The sequence below is a fragment of the Festucalex cinctus genome, chromosome 4 (assembly GCF_051991245.1).
Source record: "Festucalex cinctus isolate MCC-2025b chromosome 4, RoL_Fcin_1.0, whole genome shotgun sequence".
NCBI classification, from domain to species: domain Eukaryota; kingdom Metazoa; phylum Chordata; class Actinopteri; order Syngnathiformes; family Syngnathidae; genus Festucalex; species Festucalex cinctus.
Window position 1 is genome coordinate 27,086,293 of NC_135414.1, and position 16,555 is coordinate 27,102,847.

General features: G+C 38.3%; 1 protein-coding gene across 1 annotated transcript in view; it reads left to right on the plus strand.

The window, feature by feature from the left end:
- LOC144017967 (CUB and sushi domain-containing protein 1-like) overlaps positions 1-16,555 on the plus strand; it is a 454,419-nt gene that overhangs the window by 396,959 nt on the left and 40,905 nt on the right. Inside the window, exons 45-54 of the mRNA XM_077519995.1 lie at positions 1,347-1,535; positions 2,146-2,323; positions 7,819-7,964; positions 9,142-9,222; positions 10,183-10,296; positions 12,840-12,956; positions 13,109-13,180; positions 14,686-14,832; positions 15,236-15,424; positions 16,347-16,532. Of these exons, the coding sequence (XP_077376121.1) occupies positions 1,347-1,535; positions 2,146-2,323; positions 7,819-7,964; positions 9,142-9,222; positions 10,183-10,296; positions 12,840-12,956; positions 13,109-13,180; positions 14,686-14,832; positions 15,236-15,424; positions 16,347-16,532 (1,419 nt within the window). The remainder of the gene's footprint in view (positions 1-1,346; positions 1,536-2,145; positions 2,324-7,818; positions 7,965-9,141; positions 9,223-10,182; positions 10,297-12,839; positions 12,957-13,108; positions 13,181-14,685; positions 14,833-15,235; positions 15,425-16,346; positions 16,533-16,555) is intronic.

Below are 16,555 nucleotides of genomic sequence, written 5' to 3' on the forward strand. Positions count from 1 at the left end.
ATAACTCATTTTTCGAAGCAAACAGAATATTGTGTTCTTTTTGCGACATAAATGACATGGGTACCACATGAAAGATCGCATTCCATTCTTTCATTAGAAAAAAAAAGTATGTTTCTACCTTATTCCGTTCTTTAGTAATCAACATTTGAAAATAGGTCATTTGAGGGACATTGAGCAAAAATTCAAAAGAAAAGACTGTTGAGCAGCTTTGTTGACAGCTTTGTTGAGTGACGCTCCGTCAAATTAGGTTTAATGTTACAAAGGCTTTGATCATTCACGTCAGCCTTGAAATCGTTCTATTTCATCAGATTGCGTCATGTTTCATTGTAATTTGCAGCTCTAGTTAGGGCCCGACCAGCTACCGCTGCCTTCTGCTGGCCATAGTTAGTGGGTGTTTTTGATTTCACAACTCATTGACCCGGCTGCGCTGCACTTGGACGGTGCACTGACCACTGATATATTAACACAAAAAAAATAATAATAATAGTTGACGTCACTTAACGTTTATGGCAGCATACATCATGATTTTACTCGACGTTATTAAACGTTTTTGGCAGTCAAAGAGTTAACTGGTCATTGTTCAACTCCACAAGTTGTTCCACCACCTTTATACAGTGATGCCTTGAGGTATGATTTTAATTTGTTCCATCACCATCAAAGACGATTTGAAATATGAGTGTTAGGAGTTACGAGCATGGTCGTAGAACAAATTCAAATTAAACTTGTACATCAAGGCACCACTGTGTTGGCCTATACATTTACTTAGTCTAGTCAGTTTTCTTATCAATCTTATTAACTCTTTGACTACCAAAAACGTTTAATAACGATTAGTAAAATTACAATGTATGCCGCCATAAATGTTAAATGATGTCAACTATGTTTTTTTTGTTTATTTGTTTGTTTTTTTAGTCAATGGGCAGTGCAACATCTAAGTGCAGCGTGCCTGGTCAATAGGTTGTGGAATCAAAAACACTCACTAACTATGGCCAGCAGATGGCAGCATTGTGTCTCTTCAATAGGCTGCCGGTGTATGAAATTACAATGAAACGTGACAAAATCTGATGAAATAGAAATTTTTCAAAGATGATGTGAATCATCCAAGACTTTGTCATAGTAAAGTTTTTTTTTTTTTTTTTTGGTTTTTTGATAACGTGTGGCAGTAAAAGAGTTAATAATGTCTTTTAATGTTGTGTGCCCAAAATGCACAAGTAATTTTCTTGAAGCCCGTGATGCAAAGTGCTACGCCGTTTTTCTTGTTTGTTTGTTTTTGTTCCTGACTGAATTGTTTGTTCCCATCACATTGTGTTTGGCCAATATATCATCTGATGCCTGTCTTTCTGTCTTAGCTTATCAACTTCAAAACTGCCAGGATCCTTCTCCTTTCGCCAACGGCGACATCGTCAACAGTGACTACAGTGCTGGCCGCTCAATAACTTTCCTGTGTTATCCTGGCTATGTTTTGATTGGTCACCCAGTCCTGACATGTCTGCATGGGACCAACCGGAAGTGGAACCACCCATTTCCACGCTGCGAGGGTAAGAGCAACATGAGATGGTGCATTCAAAATCGTGTTTATCTATCCATCCTGGAGGGGTGCTGGAGCCTATCTCAGCTGGCTCTGGGCAGTAGGCGGGGTACACCCTGGACTGGTTGCCAGCCAATTGCAGATCGTGTTTATCTAAGTCTGCTTATTTGTGTGTAGTGATGGAGGAAAATCAATCAATATTTTTTGTTTAATAAAATGGGAGAATATTTCTCCTCAGTTTTCAATTCGGGTGTTTTACTGAGCAATATTATTCTTCCCGGAGGACTCATGCCATTGCTGATGGCCGCTCAACTTTCCACAGTGGATGTCATGTTGTTCTTGCAAACGCAACACAAAATTGGAACAAAAATAACTAGCCCGGTAGAGTACTCCAATGTTGCTCTGGTTGTTTCAAGACACAGAAAATCAAATATCCATTCTTCGCAATACACCAAATTTGAATTGATTATTATGTCCATTCCTACTTGAGGGGTTGCTTGCTCGAGGCCGTCCTCCAGCTCTCTTTATGCCTGTTTCTCTCAAATCTTGAAGGCCCAGCATGTTTTAAAAATCGTCCTTTAGTTCCAAATAAATAATCTTTTATGACTCTGCCTTTACAGCTCCCTGTGGCTACAATGTCACGGCTGAAAATGGGACCATTTATTCGCCTCAGTACCCCAACGAATACCCCAACTCCCAAGACTGTAGCTGGCTCATCGCCGTCCCCCACGGACATGGAGTTTACATCAACTTCACCTTGTTGCAGACTGAGCCTGTCACTGATTACATTGCTGTATGGTAAGTGTGAAACTACTTTGTATACAGATAAAATGCACTTTTTTTTCTTTCTTTTTTTTTAATCTATGAGCATACATTTCTAGGTGTATGTACCGTATTTTCTGCACTATAAGGCGCACCTCATTATAAGGCACACCTTCAATGTATGACATATTTTAAAACTTTTCCCATGTATAAGGCGCACCGCATTATAAGGCGCACCTTCAATGAATTACATATTTTAAAACTTTTTTCATATATAAGGCACTACAGTAGAGGCTGGGGTTACGTTATGCATCCATTAGATGGTGCTGCGCTAAAGGGAATGTCAACAAAACAGTCAGATAGGTCAGTCGAACTTTATTAATAGATTACACACCAGCTTTCTGACAACTCCATTCACTCACAAAATCAACAAACAGCTGTTTTATTATTTTCTCTGAGGTAAAGTATTAGTATTAGCTAGCGATCCAAGATGGCGGGATCTTCTGTCGATCGTGTAGAGTCACCGATAGCGTATTGACAGCGAGACCTGTTGCGGCTCAATGTTGATCCATATATAAGGCGCACTGGATTATAAGGCGCATGATCAGCTTTTGAAAAAATTTCAGGCTTTTAGGTGCGCCTTATAGTGCGGAAAATACGGTATGTTTATATTTGTGTCTGTGCTGCACCATACTGACTTATACGTGCTTGACAACCTTTTCAGTATGATGCACTGCAGCTCAATGACACCGAATTTTTGAGACAGCTCATTACAGGCGGAAGTGTATCAAATTTTATAGCTGTGACTATATGAGTCTCATTGTCCTGGTTGTTCTTTGGTGGATTTGCAGGAATCCCAACTACATACCCTCCTGATACATACTCCGGTTTATGCACACCCTGGCCCTACTGTCGCTATAATGGGATTCAATGTGGGGATAAGATTGTAATACAGGGACTGTGAGAGCAATGCATTTACAATGGGACCACTGACCAATTTAATCTGACTCAGTGGACCGGCCACGACAGAGCGCAAGAGCCCAGGGAGGCTCGGTAACTCTGGTAGTAATGATCAGATTCAGTGAGGAGTGGGGAATGTAATGAAAGGTGTGCTGGAGCTGGATTCCCAAATCCCGTGTGACCGAGCACCATCTGATAAGTTTGGGTCACCTCCGGACAATATTCTCACTTTGCTAGTTGCATGTTGGCTGGCCATGTGTTGGTGAATTTAGTTGGATTGAAACAAAAACAAGTGCAACTGGTCTGACCGTCTAATTTGAGGGCGTAAAGAGTCAAGCTGTAAAGCCAGCAGTCCAAAGTCATACATTCACAATGCGATTGGTGAGCTGCTTGCTTTCCATTTTGCTGCCCTTCAGAGTCCATTGGTACATGTAAGGAGAAGCGCACAAACGTGTGCTCATGGAGCACTGCACTGACCTATAGAAAAACTTGTAAAAGTAAATAATATAATGTACAATGTGACATTAGTGAAAACAAGGACAGTTGTTTGAGTCTACACCAAATGTGCATTTGCATAATAACAAAGGAGTGGCTAATTGTACTTTTGCCAAAAACACTTCATAATCCACGAATGCACAATGCACTTTTGCCTCATATTCACTTTTTTTTTTTAAACATCAGAGTGCATATATTTGGCCAATGTGCTAAAAAAGCCACATGTATGGCTTTGGCAGGGTGTCCTTTAAAGTTTAAAATATACTTGCTCTGTCGGCATACTTGACTCAGTGAGCCATTTTCAGCAGTAAAAGAAAGTTAATATTTGTGCAAAATTTAATAACTTACCGTATTTTCCGCACTATAAGGCGCACCTCATTATAAGGCGCACCTTCAATGAATGACATATTTTAAAACTTTTTCCATATATAAGGCGCTACAGTAGAGGCTGGGGTTACGTTATGCATCCATAAGATGGTGCTGCGCTAGAGGGAATGTCAACAAAACAGTCATATAGGTCAGTCAAACTTTCTTCATAGATTACAAACCAGATTTCTGACAACATTCACTCCCAAAATGAATAAACAGCTGTTTTATTATTTTCTCTGAGGTGTAAAGTATTAGTATTAGCTAGCGATCCAAGATGGCGGGATCTTCTGCGCATGCGCGTCACCGATCGTGCAGGGTCACCGATAGCGAGCGACTCATCTCTCCGGTCCAGCATCTAAATTTGAAAGCTTTCCTTCTTGCTTTACTCTCCTTAATTTGATAGTCCAAATGGTAACAACGATGTGACATCATCAAGAATGAGCGCCTGAATGCCAAATATGTCATCATGCAAGTTTTACGAGATGACATTGAAGCAAACCGTTCCAGCTTCCATTTTCCATGCTGCCCCTTTCACTGCCCTTAGAGTGTGATAAACATTAAAAAAAAAACAAAAAAAACTAGAGGTTGCATTTAATGATGCATCCAAAACATTTCTCATGGCCTCTAAAGGGACAAATGAAAGTTGTATGTTTGCAACTCTTAATGGTACGCCGCTGTATTGAGGATTACCACGGGGCTCTTTGGTTTATCAAGTCTGCTGGTGGATCACCAAGACCAAAATAAAGCAAGTGAGGTAACATTTAGCTTTAGTGCTGTGTGTGACCTGCTAAATCTTTTAGATTTTCGCTAAGAGGTTGAACACTTTCGTAGGGCTGTATTCTAATTTCCTCAATTGATTTTATTTCGATTCACAAGAGTTCAGTTCGAATCATTTTGATTTTTTTTTATTCGATTTGATTCATTTCAATTCAATTCAATTCAATTCAATAATTATGGAACACCAATTCTTCTTAAAATATCAAGGACATGATAAAGAATCCACAAACATATTCCAAATAAAATTTAGCATTTTAGTTTATTAATGAAAGTAACACGTGATATAGGAATCACTTGAGTGTTATGCAAACACGATGCCATAATTCAAATTCAATAATTGGAAGTATAAATGGAAAATAATAGTAAGTCAGGTCTTTCATAAATGTGAGAAAATACATTTAAATTAATGTGAACCAAAAATTTTAAGAAAATGGTAACGCTACCAAAAAATGTGGCCTTAAATTCTATTTTTCTTATGAATTTATGGAAAAAAGAGATTAAAATAATTGATTCATTGCTTCATGAAGTGATATCAGGCTCAAAAATGATTTTTAAATGTACCATTATGAGTGTAATGAAAATTGTCTAAGTGAGTATGAAGATGTATGCCTATGAAATTCATGTACATACGCTATTGACAAAATGCACGTATGTTAAAGTCTAATTGTTTACACGAGCAGGATTACACATTTACTGTATTAATAATGAAAATAAGTTAAAATATACAAAGAATAAGGGGTAGGACTAGATAAGTTTTTAACTTCTTCCTACTCCCTTCGGACATGTAAACCATCACGAATGATTGCTATGAATTTCTTCTTCCTTGAAATTTTTATCTGCTACTTGTTTATGTTTATATGTTCAATAAACAAACAAACAAACAAACAAACAAACAAAAAAATAGCCAAGGTAGACATGTCCAGAGTCAGCCCATTTTGTTGTTGGCGTTCTTATATTATTTGTAGGAATAATATCCAAAACTTGCCATCGAGTGTTTACTTGCATGAAGTTTTGCTGAATGCAAAAGATTAGCATTTTAGCTGTCAGCCCAGAAGTATATGGATCCGGATGAGGCAAAAAATACCTTTTTTTTGTTTTGATGTTAATGTGACAGTTTGACAAGCATGTCACATAGATGTTGAGACACCTTGAACTGTTATAAATTTAAAAATAAATAAATAGTATATAACATGTTACCTTCAAATCCTGTTAGGAGACGGTTTGCTTCAATTTATATGAAGCACGCTGTGCTGCTCCAACTTAATATTGCTTCTCATGCAAGTCCTTTTTTTAGCATCTATTCTGGCTTCTCCCCTTCACCAGTCCCCTTTTGTTCCATGTTCTCATTAATCATACTAGTGCTGAATGTCGCGTCTTGTACATTGCTATGTTCTTCATATCTCGCTGATTTGTGCTTGCTGCTCGGGCCCGGCATACCCATTAACTCCCGGGGAACGGTGGCAGCATCTGCATCCAAATGTCAGCGGATGGTGCCAAACTTTTTCCCTGTTGTGTTTCGCTTGCCGCTGAATGACACCGCCGCGCCGTTGCTCGCATTGTGCAATAGTTGGAGATGATTTGCAAGTACATGCTTGTTGTGGTGACAAGTTTCTAAACTCTTATCACGGGTAGGAATGTTGTATTTAGGGTCCAGTCATTGCCATAGTGACTGTTCATCCATTTATTTATTAAGACAATTGTGCTTACTCTCCTCTGTATTCTTCCGAGCCAGAAAAGTTGACGCGAGTGATGTATTGCAATATGGTAATATTACGCTGATATTTCACATTTGAATCTCACTTTACAGCGAACGTTGTCATCGCTATTTCAAATTGTAATATATACATTTTGCATATCCAGCAAGGACATCAGTTTACTTTGAAACTATTTTTGGGTGTGCATCCATCTTACTGTCTACTTAATGTATGGATATAGCTTATGCTCTATACCGTATATCATTGCTGTTAAAACTGTATTTAGGGTCAGCTGATGTCAAAACAAGCTCGAATCTACCTAGCGCACAAGCTTATAACACACACGAGAAGATAAAGAACCGCCACATCCAGTTAAGTGCAGGAATTTTATTGAGCTAAAGGAGAATTTCTGCACTTTTCAAAATGAAGCATGAATTATAAATACAAGCCACCAAAGAATCAGCGAAATCAAATTGTATAAAATAAAAGGAGGGTAATAAATACTGTGGTTGTGTGCGTTTCAGGAGTTTCAATTTGTACTTAAATAGACAAATAGTACATTTTGAATCACTAAATGAGTCCCAACACCTACAGAGGACCTTGAATTATTGAGCAGCCAAGAGATTCCGGGCACTCTTTTTGAATTAAAATTTCACAAGCCTTGTTTAATCCAAACGCATGCTCATTAAAAACAAAAAAGGTGCATTTAGGAACTTTTGAAAAATGTAACCTTTCAACAACATTCAATATTTAATGAGCTGAGTTAAGCCTTTAATCCAAGGGCTTTGTTCAATGAACTTGTTTGCAAAAGGGTGAAAATGTAAACAAAGGGACCAAAATATCAATCAGTGCCACCTCAGACCGAGATGAACACGAACTACCAGACATATAATAGCGTCTCATGTATTCTCGTTTGACTTCCTCTTCAGAGCAAAGATGTGCCTTTGTTTCACTGCGAAGCAGTAAATATATTGTTAAAATTAGACAGCAAATGCAACCCAATGGCTGCAAATTAAAGTCATCTCAGAGGCGGTAATAATACTAAAACAGCATCTGGTTATAGTTAATTATTTTTGCAGTGTGTCATCTTGTGATTTTAAGGGCTCGACTTGTTCAGCCTGAGTGATGGTTAGAGTTGAGTATAAATTTGCATCGTTAAAGTCACAAACACCGTGTGTACGGGATGAGGAAGCTTCCGCTTGTGAATTTGCTCGTCTGAACTTGGTCCTCATGCAGGGACGGACCGGACGCATCCAGTCCTCAGCTGGGAGTCTTCAGCGGCAACACGGCGTTAGAGTCAGCCTACAGTTCCAGCTCCAAGGTTCTGATCCGCTTTCACTCTGACTTTTCAACCGGAGGATTCTTCATACTCAACTTCCATGGTACATAAACAGACGTTTGTTCAAGGTCTGAGGAGCCCAAAATGTATTTTTTTTGGCTTATGCTTTATTCCATTATCGAAAAGTCTTCCAGAGGTGTTAAAGGGGGGAGTTTGCAACCCCCTCCACCTCCACACAAACACTTTTTGTCATATGTGTTATTAAAACAGTCATTAGGACTTGACTGTAATACATGATTTGCTCCAAATTGCTCCTATTTGCTCCCAAAAACATATAAATACGTTCTATTTTAAATGTTTTAAGTGTCCCAAAGACGTATTTGTACGTTTTTTTTGTTTTGTTTTGTTTAATGCTAGAGCATACAGAAGGCTTTGATGCCGCCTCTCAACTGCAAAGAACGGTTGACGAAATAGTAGTTATTCCAAAAATGGCCAGCAGGTGGCAGCAGAGCAAAAGAGATCAACCAGGGCTATATTCTAATGCTAACTGATGCAAAACGGAAACGGATAGAATTTATTTATTTTTTTCGTGATGAAAGAAGAGACTTTAATCTTTCTTTAATCTTTCTTTTGATAGGTTCCATGCTTTTATAGCAATAGAACACAATATTCTGTGGGCCTTGCGAAATCAGTCAAAATCCAGGAAAACAGCCGGGAGCGAACGGGATTGTTTCTGTGAAAATGGCTGGGAGTGAATGAGTTAATAGAAAATTAATTAATTAATTAATTAATGTCTCTGGCCCTATGTTGTGCCTCTAATTTGATTCACTGTTTATATAACAATATGACATGATTTTGATATGAATAACTATGATGATATTATATTGCTGGTACAAAAGCATCACACCAAATTATATATTTATTAGGGATGGTTGAGTACCAATACCAGGTATCGGCATCAGTGCCCATATTGTGATGGTGGCTGAAACCAGTTTCAGCCACCCTCTAGTAGCCGTTTTACAATCAGGAACAAATTGCCAATAATTTTATGCAATTTTAAGGAAAAATACGATCGAGTATTGGGATTTGTAAATCTTGTTAAAATTATCTTTATAGTAGTATCGGTATCTGGCTGCTCAAGAGTTGAGTATCGGTATCGGTCTGAAAAAAGTGCTATCAAGCATCCCTAGTATTTATATACAGTATCTGCAAATTTGTTTTTTACATTATTCTATATTCTTTCATCAAAGTTCAAGAACTTTATTGATGCTTCTTTCCAGCCTACCGTCTGAAGAAATGCCCTCCTCCCCCTGTCGTGGAGAACGCTGACATAATCTATGAGGATGAAGACTTCCTAATAGGTAATCATTCAGAATACAGTATTGTCTTGAACTGTGAAGGGGAATCAAAGTGAAGATTAATTCATTTTATATGTTGAAATGCATTGCGTCATACAATATAACACACACCATCTATCGTCAAATCATGCATAGATTTTCATTGTGATTAAATATGTGCTCAGGCTTTGAAAAACGTCACTTTTGGGGGAAATAATCACTTGTCAAGGCTTGTATTTTCCCTCAGCCCTACGTTATGTAATGCGCTCATAGCCTCTTGCTTTTCAGCCTATGTGACCTTTTAAATCAACCTTAGGTGTAATTTTGAACATGAACTGACAGCGAACATCAATTTTCCCTGTCAGAAGTGCGCAGAAATGTAGTCTTTAGTGGTGAAATATGTCATCGTCTTCCTGTGGGCGGGAAAAAAAAAAACTGCGGCCAAACTTTGTTGCTGTTCACTCGCTAAGAAGATTTGTATTATATATATAAAAAAAAAGTCACTTCCTTAATAACCAAAGTAAATATCATAATGAGAAACATCAATGACGCCACGAATCAGTCAATACATTTCAAAATTAGTAAATCAATGTTGCTGCAAAACACAGAAATGAATAACATTTTTGGCAACACCCACTACTTGAATACTTTATTGAAAAGTATCTGATCATCATATGCCTATCATTGAGCATCAGAAAAACTGATCAGCATGCAGCCAACTAGAAACCAGCTCGTGTGCGGTGTTGCGTCCCCTCCCCCTTTCCTTTATACTGCAATTTACAGATCAAATCCAATAACTGAATCATAATGCAGGGTGTCCATAAAGTCTCTTCACAATTTAAATAAAATTAGTACAAAGGCAATTGATGAGATCATAACCACCAGATTTGTTTTATTTTAGTTTTTTATTCACGTTAAAATTTTGTGTTTCAGATACTGTATTGATAGAAACTGTTGTTTGTTGTTTTTGTTTTCTTTTTTCAGGCGATATTGTGGCTTATCGTTGTCTGCCTGGATACACACTCGTTGGAAAGGCGGAGCTCATGTGTACGCTCAACTCCCATTTACTGTTTGAGTCCCCACCACCGACATGTCAAGGTAAGGCTGCAGTACTGAGGACTCGGGTTCGAGTCCAGGCTCCGGCCTTCCTGGGTGGGGTTTGCATGTTCTCCCCGTGCCTGCGTGGGTCTTCTCCGGGTACTCAGGTCTCCTCCCACATTCCAAAGACATGTGTGGCATGTTAATTGGGCGCTCCAAATTGTCCCTAGGTGTGCTTGTAAGTGTGGATGGTTGTTCGTCTCTGTGTGCCCTGCGATTGGCTGGCAACCAGTCCAGGGTGTACCCTGCCTACTACCCAAAGCCAGCTGAGATAGGCTCCAGCACCCCCCACGACCCTTGTGAGGAGTAAGCAGTCAAGAAAATGGATGGATGGAACTTATGAAATAAGAGGAAAAAAGGACATCCATCCATTCTCTTGACCGCTTATTCCTCACAAGGGTCGCGGGGCCTGCTGGCGCCTATCTCAGCTGGCTCTGGGCAGTAGGCGGGGGACACCCTGGACTGGTTGCCAACCAATCGCAGGAAAAAAGGACATAATAATTCTATAAATAGCTGGATAATAACAGAGAATATGCTACGTATGAAAACGTAATATTGTGAGCAAAAATATACGCGTCAATAAGTTGAGGACTTTAGCGGATCTTGTCAAGTCACACTTTTGAATACGTTTTAAAAAAAAAATAAATGTCACATCAAAATCATTGTTAGTTTGAGCACCACTTTGTGAATGTGTAATTGTGTCTGTCCCTGAGGAAAAACTCCAAGCACACAAATTGAGTCCTTTTTTTTTTTTTTTTTTTTTGACAAATATTTAATGATATTACCCAATTAATAGATGACAAAGTTAGGAAGTTATTCTTGTTTCCTCGCATTTTTGCTTTTCATCAATATAAAAAAAGAGTTTAAAAAAAAAAAAGAAAAAAAAATGCAACGAGTGCTCCTTTGTACATGACGTAATATGTTTTCTATTTAAAAAAAAAAATAAAGTAGAATAAAAGATGAACTTTTTTTAGTTAATTTCCAAAAGAGTGTCTAATGAAATAACAATCTAAAGAGTAGACAAGGGGATTTAAAAAAAAAAAAAAGGGGTTTTAGATTTATTTTGTGCAAGTGGGAGACAAGTCAAAAATGTTCTGATATTTTGACTGATGTATTTAAAAAAAAAACGACAATGAAATGACAGAATGTAAACAGAATTTTTCTACAGGCAATAAATTGTTGTTTATGAAATTACACGCCGTAAAAAAAAGCTTGATATTTCTTGATATTTGAGTTTTTCACTCTAAATGCTAGAGATGTAACGATATCCAAACATCACGATACGATATTGTGACGATATGAGGGTCACGGTTCGATAATTATCACGATATTGTGGGGGCATTGGCGATATTTGAAAAAGATCACAATATTGTAAAAAAAAAGAGCTCATACTAAAAAAAAAAAAAAAAAAAGCACAAAATTGTGTTCTGGTACATTACAGCAATGCATATAAACCACCTACAATCTCTAATAACAATATTGAGGCACTTACTTGGTAATGCAAGCACACATTGATGGCTTCACAAGCAAATTAGGTTCCCCTTCATCTGACAATTAGCATAGATTTTAAACATAGAAGGCCAAAACATCCCTAATGAAAATTAAATTGCACTAATAAACTAGCCACTAGAGGGTGCTAGAACTGCACAAATGGAAATCAACCTGACTTTTTTTAACAGATGTGTTCCTTTTAAATATTGTGAACATGACGACGACGATATTGTGGCAGTTTTAATATCACGATATCACGATATTGGCCTTATTGTGACATCCCTGCTAAATGCAAACCATATTGTTCCAAAAACATTTGCATCTTGCAAAGAGGAAAACATACCACTTTGGTTATTGTACAAATTAACCTCAGCTCACGTTTTTTTTTTTTTTTTTTTTAAATAGCTATTTAATTTTCTTATATGAAGCAGCATTTAGAATCTCAGCGTCTCAAGAGAAATTTGTTTTATGGCTGCAACATCAATCTGGACATGAAGTGGATGCGTTTTTCGCGAGCCGACTGAGCTGCGGCACGCGTCGCTTGATGTTCCTCTCGCAAGCAGAAGAGCTGCTGAGAGGCTCGACCTTCATCACTGCTCTGACCATTGTGTTTAAAAGCTGGAACACTGTGCTCTTCGCAGCATCATGCAACTTAAGTGCTCCTTTAGCACAATTAGAATTCACCTCCTCTTCATGTGAAAGTGCGCCTCCGTGATAGTCATCACACTTGGAGGTGGAGCGGGTACATCCTGTTGTACTTCTTGCCTGTGCTCAAAAGCTATTGAATGGATTGGAAAAGAATGCATCCGCACACTTTTTTTTTTTTTTTTTTTTTTTTGCCATCATCACACATCCAGTGTTAACAGTTGTTAATGTGAATATTCCACATGCTTTTCTTTTCAAAAGGGCAAGAATAAAGAGTGGACATGTAAACAGGAAGACAACCTTGAATGAAATGAGGGGGAAAAAAAGGCTTGGAGATGTAGTGTGCACGATAATGTTTTTACTCTTCAGATGGCTTCTAACATGCTAGTATGTACTTACCCGTCCAGCCCAGTGTCCAGCCAATGAGGAGAGGTCTTCATCATCAGGAGTCATTTTGAGTCCCATGTTCCCCAGCAACTACCCCAACAGCCAGACATGCTCCTGGCTACTTCGCATGCTTCCAGGTGAACTTTTGCGTTGCATGCATTTTGTATTAATAATATGTCCATGATATGGTTGTATTTTGCAGTGATGTAGACATTCATCATACTGAGAAATGTTGTCTGGGGAAATTTGCTCGATGGGCTTATAGTTAAATGGCCGTCTTGTCTCCCAGGTCACATCCTCAACATCTACGTTGAGATGTTCCACAGCGAGAAGCAATTTGACGAGCTGGAAATCTTCGACGGTAAACAAAACCCGACCGGCCTCGCCGTCTCACACACGCACGCTCACATGCTTTCTTATTTGTGTATGAAAAACATCACCACCGCTAATAAGATTTGCAGCAGTTAATTTTTATTTGAAGTGTGCGGGAATTTCCCCCCAGGAGATCCAAGTCTGTTGCATAACAATAAATCTGAAAGTTTGCAGAGCACATTGCTATGAATGTGTGTGTGTGTGTATTTCATAGAGATTTGAGAACTTTATATGTTTACAAATTAACTTTAGTGTCGCCACACGAAACCAATAATGACTGGGAAAGTACAAAGCAAGAATTTACTGTATAACTCTTAATTCATTTTCAGGCTTTCAGCATTTTCAGCTGCCTGCTATATATTAAAATCTTAAACAAAATATTATTGTCTGATGACAATTATGGATTTTTTTTTAATTGTGCCAAAATAGTTACATTTCGCACCTTTGTGTTATTAATGAGAGCACAAAGTCAGTAGGTGTCACAAATTTGCCATAACCTGATGAATATGTAATTATGAAATACAACAAAACACATCCCACATAGAATTTAAACATACTCAAAGGCTTGTATCATCCGTTTGGTTTGTACAATCCTGCACAGGTATTATTATGATTATTATTATTATAGGATTATGGGAGTAATGCAGTGCTTCTCAAATAGTGCCCCCCCCCCCCCCCCACTCCCCCAAGGGGGGCACGAGGCTCCATCAAGGGGGGCCTCGGGGAACATGCTTTTTTATTTTTTTTATTTTGACTTTTTTTCTACTGTCCGAGAATAGAGTGCAATTGCACTTCCACTACATTAGGGGGCAGTGGCGCATTATTGGCAGAGTGTGCGCAGGCAGCATTCGCTCGGTGGTGTATGGGTTTTGTTTGCACTGAGCATGAAAAAAAAAAAAAAAAAAAAGTCAGCACAAATTATTTTACATTTTTGTTTTGCCGGTTAAAGTTTTTTTTTTTTTTCTTAATATTGTGCTCCTGAGTTAATGTTGGTGATCAGTTTGAATGCATTATTATTTATTGATTTTATGTAATTTTATTTTTCCGTATCATATGGTTTGACATGGTCAGTCAAAACATGTTTATAGTTTAATTAAGGATTTAATTTTATTTTTGAATTTCAGATGCACTTTAAATCTTTTCTGTTACAGTTATAAAGCTATAATTTGTTGCAAGTAGGGCCATATTTCTTTCTTTCTTTTTTTATTCTCTTATACGTTAATACGGATACAGTGTTATGCAGAGGTGTGCTTATAACAATTTTATAGACAAATTATACTATTTATAGTCGCGTTGGGGGGCAAGATGTTTTGTTCTTACTAGGGGGGGCATGACAAAAAATAATTGAGAAGCATTGGCGTAATGGAACAGCTACCCGGGTGAAAAAAAAACAAAAACAACAAATTATGCAGTTTTCCATGCAATCCGAAAATGTAGGATTGACTATTTACAGTGGTGGTTTCACGATATGTTTTATTCATGTGCTCCTTGCAGGATCCTCAGGACAGAGCCCTTTGCTTGTGGCTCTCAGTGGAAATCATTCATCTCAACTCAACTTCACCTCCAAAACCAATCAGCTTTACCTACGCTGGTCCACTGACCATGCGACCAACAAGAAAGGATTCAAGATAAGATACTCGGGTACATGTACGCCATACATTCCATGTATTGTACACGTTGGCAGCTGCTTTTGATTGACTGAAAATGTTCCAGTTTAGTTTGATATACAGTAGCGTTATTGTTACTAAGTAGGCTACTTGAAGCTCAATGTGGGGCCCCCACAGAGAGCAGTTGTTTCTTTTTCAAGCAGATGATTTTAGTGAAAGACGAAAGGTCATATGAGTCATTTAAGAGAGGCTGATGTAAGATACTTCTTAAAAAGATGAATATCCAACATGGAAATAATGATGACTGACTCACTTTGTTGTTATGTGTGGGAGACTCATTCCACCCACCCTGAAAAAGTTTGCTTTTTGTGTCTCAAAATGTACTGATTCTTTTTTTTTTGTTTCTTTTGACGTTTTTTCTCTCAATGTCTCTCCAGCTGCATACTGTAGCGTTAATGATCCCCCAACGAATGGGGGTGTTGTCAATCAAACCAAACTCCGCCCAGGCAGTAGACTCCAGTTCTACTGTAACCATGGTTACCGTCTGGTCGGCTCTATGAATTCCACCTGTAGACTCCACCCCAATGGCTTATTCCAATGGGACACACTTCCACCATTCTGCCAAGGTAATACTATAAACATCTCTAAGCACAGTAGTGCCTCGAGATACAACTGACCCGACTTGCAAGTTTTTTCCCAGATATGTCCTGTTGTCTGTTATTTTTATTTATTTATTTATTTTTGCCGTGACTCACGAGCAAAAAAAAGATATACGAGCGCTGTATGGTGGCAGTAAACTCAACGTTACTTGCTTCACAACAAGCAGTGAACAATTCTTCAAAAAAAAAAATGTCTTTAAGATGTTTATTGACACACAAAAAGTGTTCTTCACAATAATATGTTGCATGTGCCCCCACTAGTCTCAACACGACATTCTGATTTAAATTTCATTTGTGGAATTTGAGCTTAATTAGCAAAATCTACCCATACTTATCCATCTCGGGTGGCGGCCATTTTGTCACTTGCTGTCAACTGAAAATGACATCACAGATTCTGAGAGCTCGCCTGAGCCGTGATTGCTCATTACCTAAGAAAATTACATGCTGTGTGTTTAAAATAATCACAAAGCTTTTCCTTAATAGTCTATTTAGCTAAATGCTAACAAAGAATTCAAAATATCGTAGACAGGCTCATGAATTGCATCAGTGTCATTGTGTTACAGACGTTTAAGCAATAGATATTTGAACGCAAATGGTGGACAACATAAGTAGGCAGGCAATAAAACAATACATACAGACATAGTGACGCAAAAAAAATCTATATTTTCACATTACATTTAAACATTTTTTGTTTTTGTGTTTTTTTTGGGGGGGAGGATTTCAATGAGGAAAGACGATACAAGGGATTTTGAGTTACAGGTGTGGTCATGGAACCAATTAACCTCATACTCAAAACACGAAATGCATTCCTCATGAAAGGGCCAATTGACCTCACGTTTTTGCTGAATCGCGTGAGCATTTCCGCAACGCTTTTCTTTGTGCTCGGCAGCTATCTCCTGTGGGATCCCCCAGTCACCAGGCAATGGCAGCTTCTATGCCTACCATTACAATGTGGGCAGTCAGGTGACCTACCACTGTAAGCACGGTTATCACCTTGACCCCAGTCTTCCGGCCTCAGCAATGTGTTTGGAGGATGGCACCTGGAGTAATAATGCCTCACCCCCGAGGTGTCTCTGTAAGTATTACCTGTTGTGATTG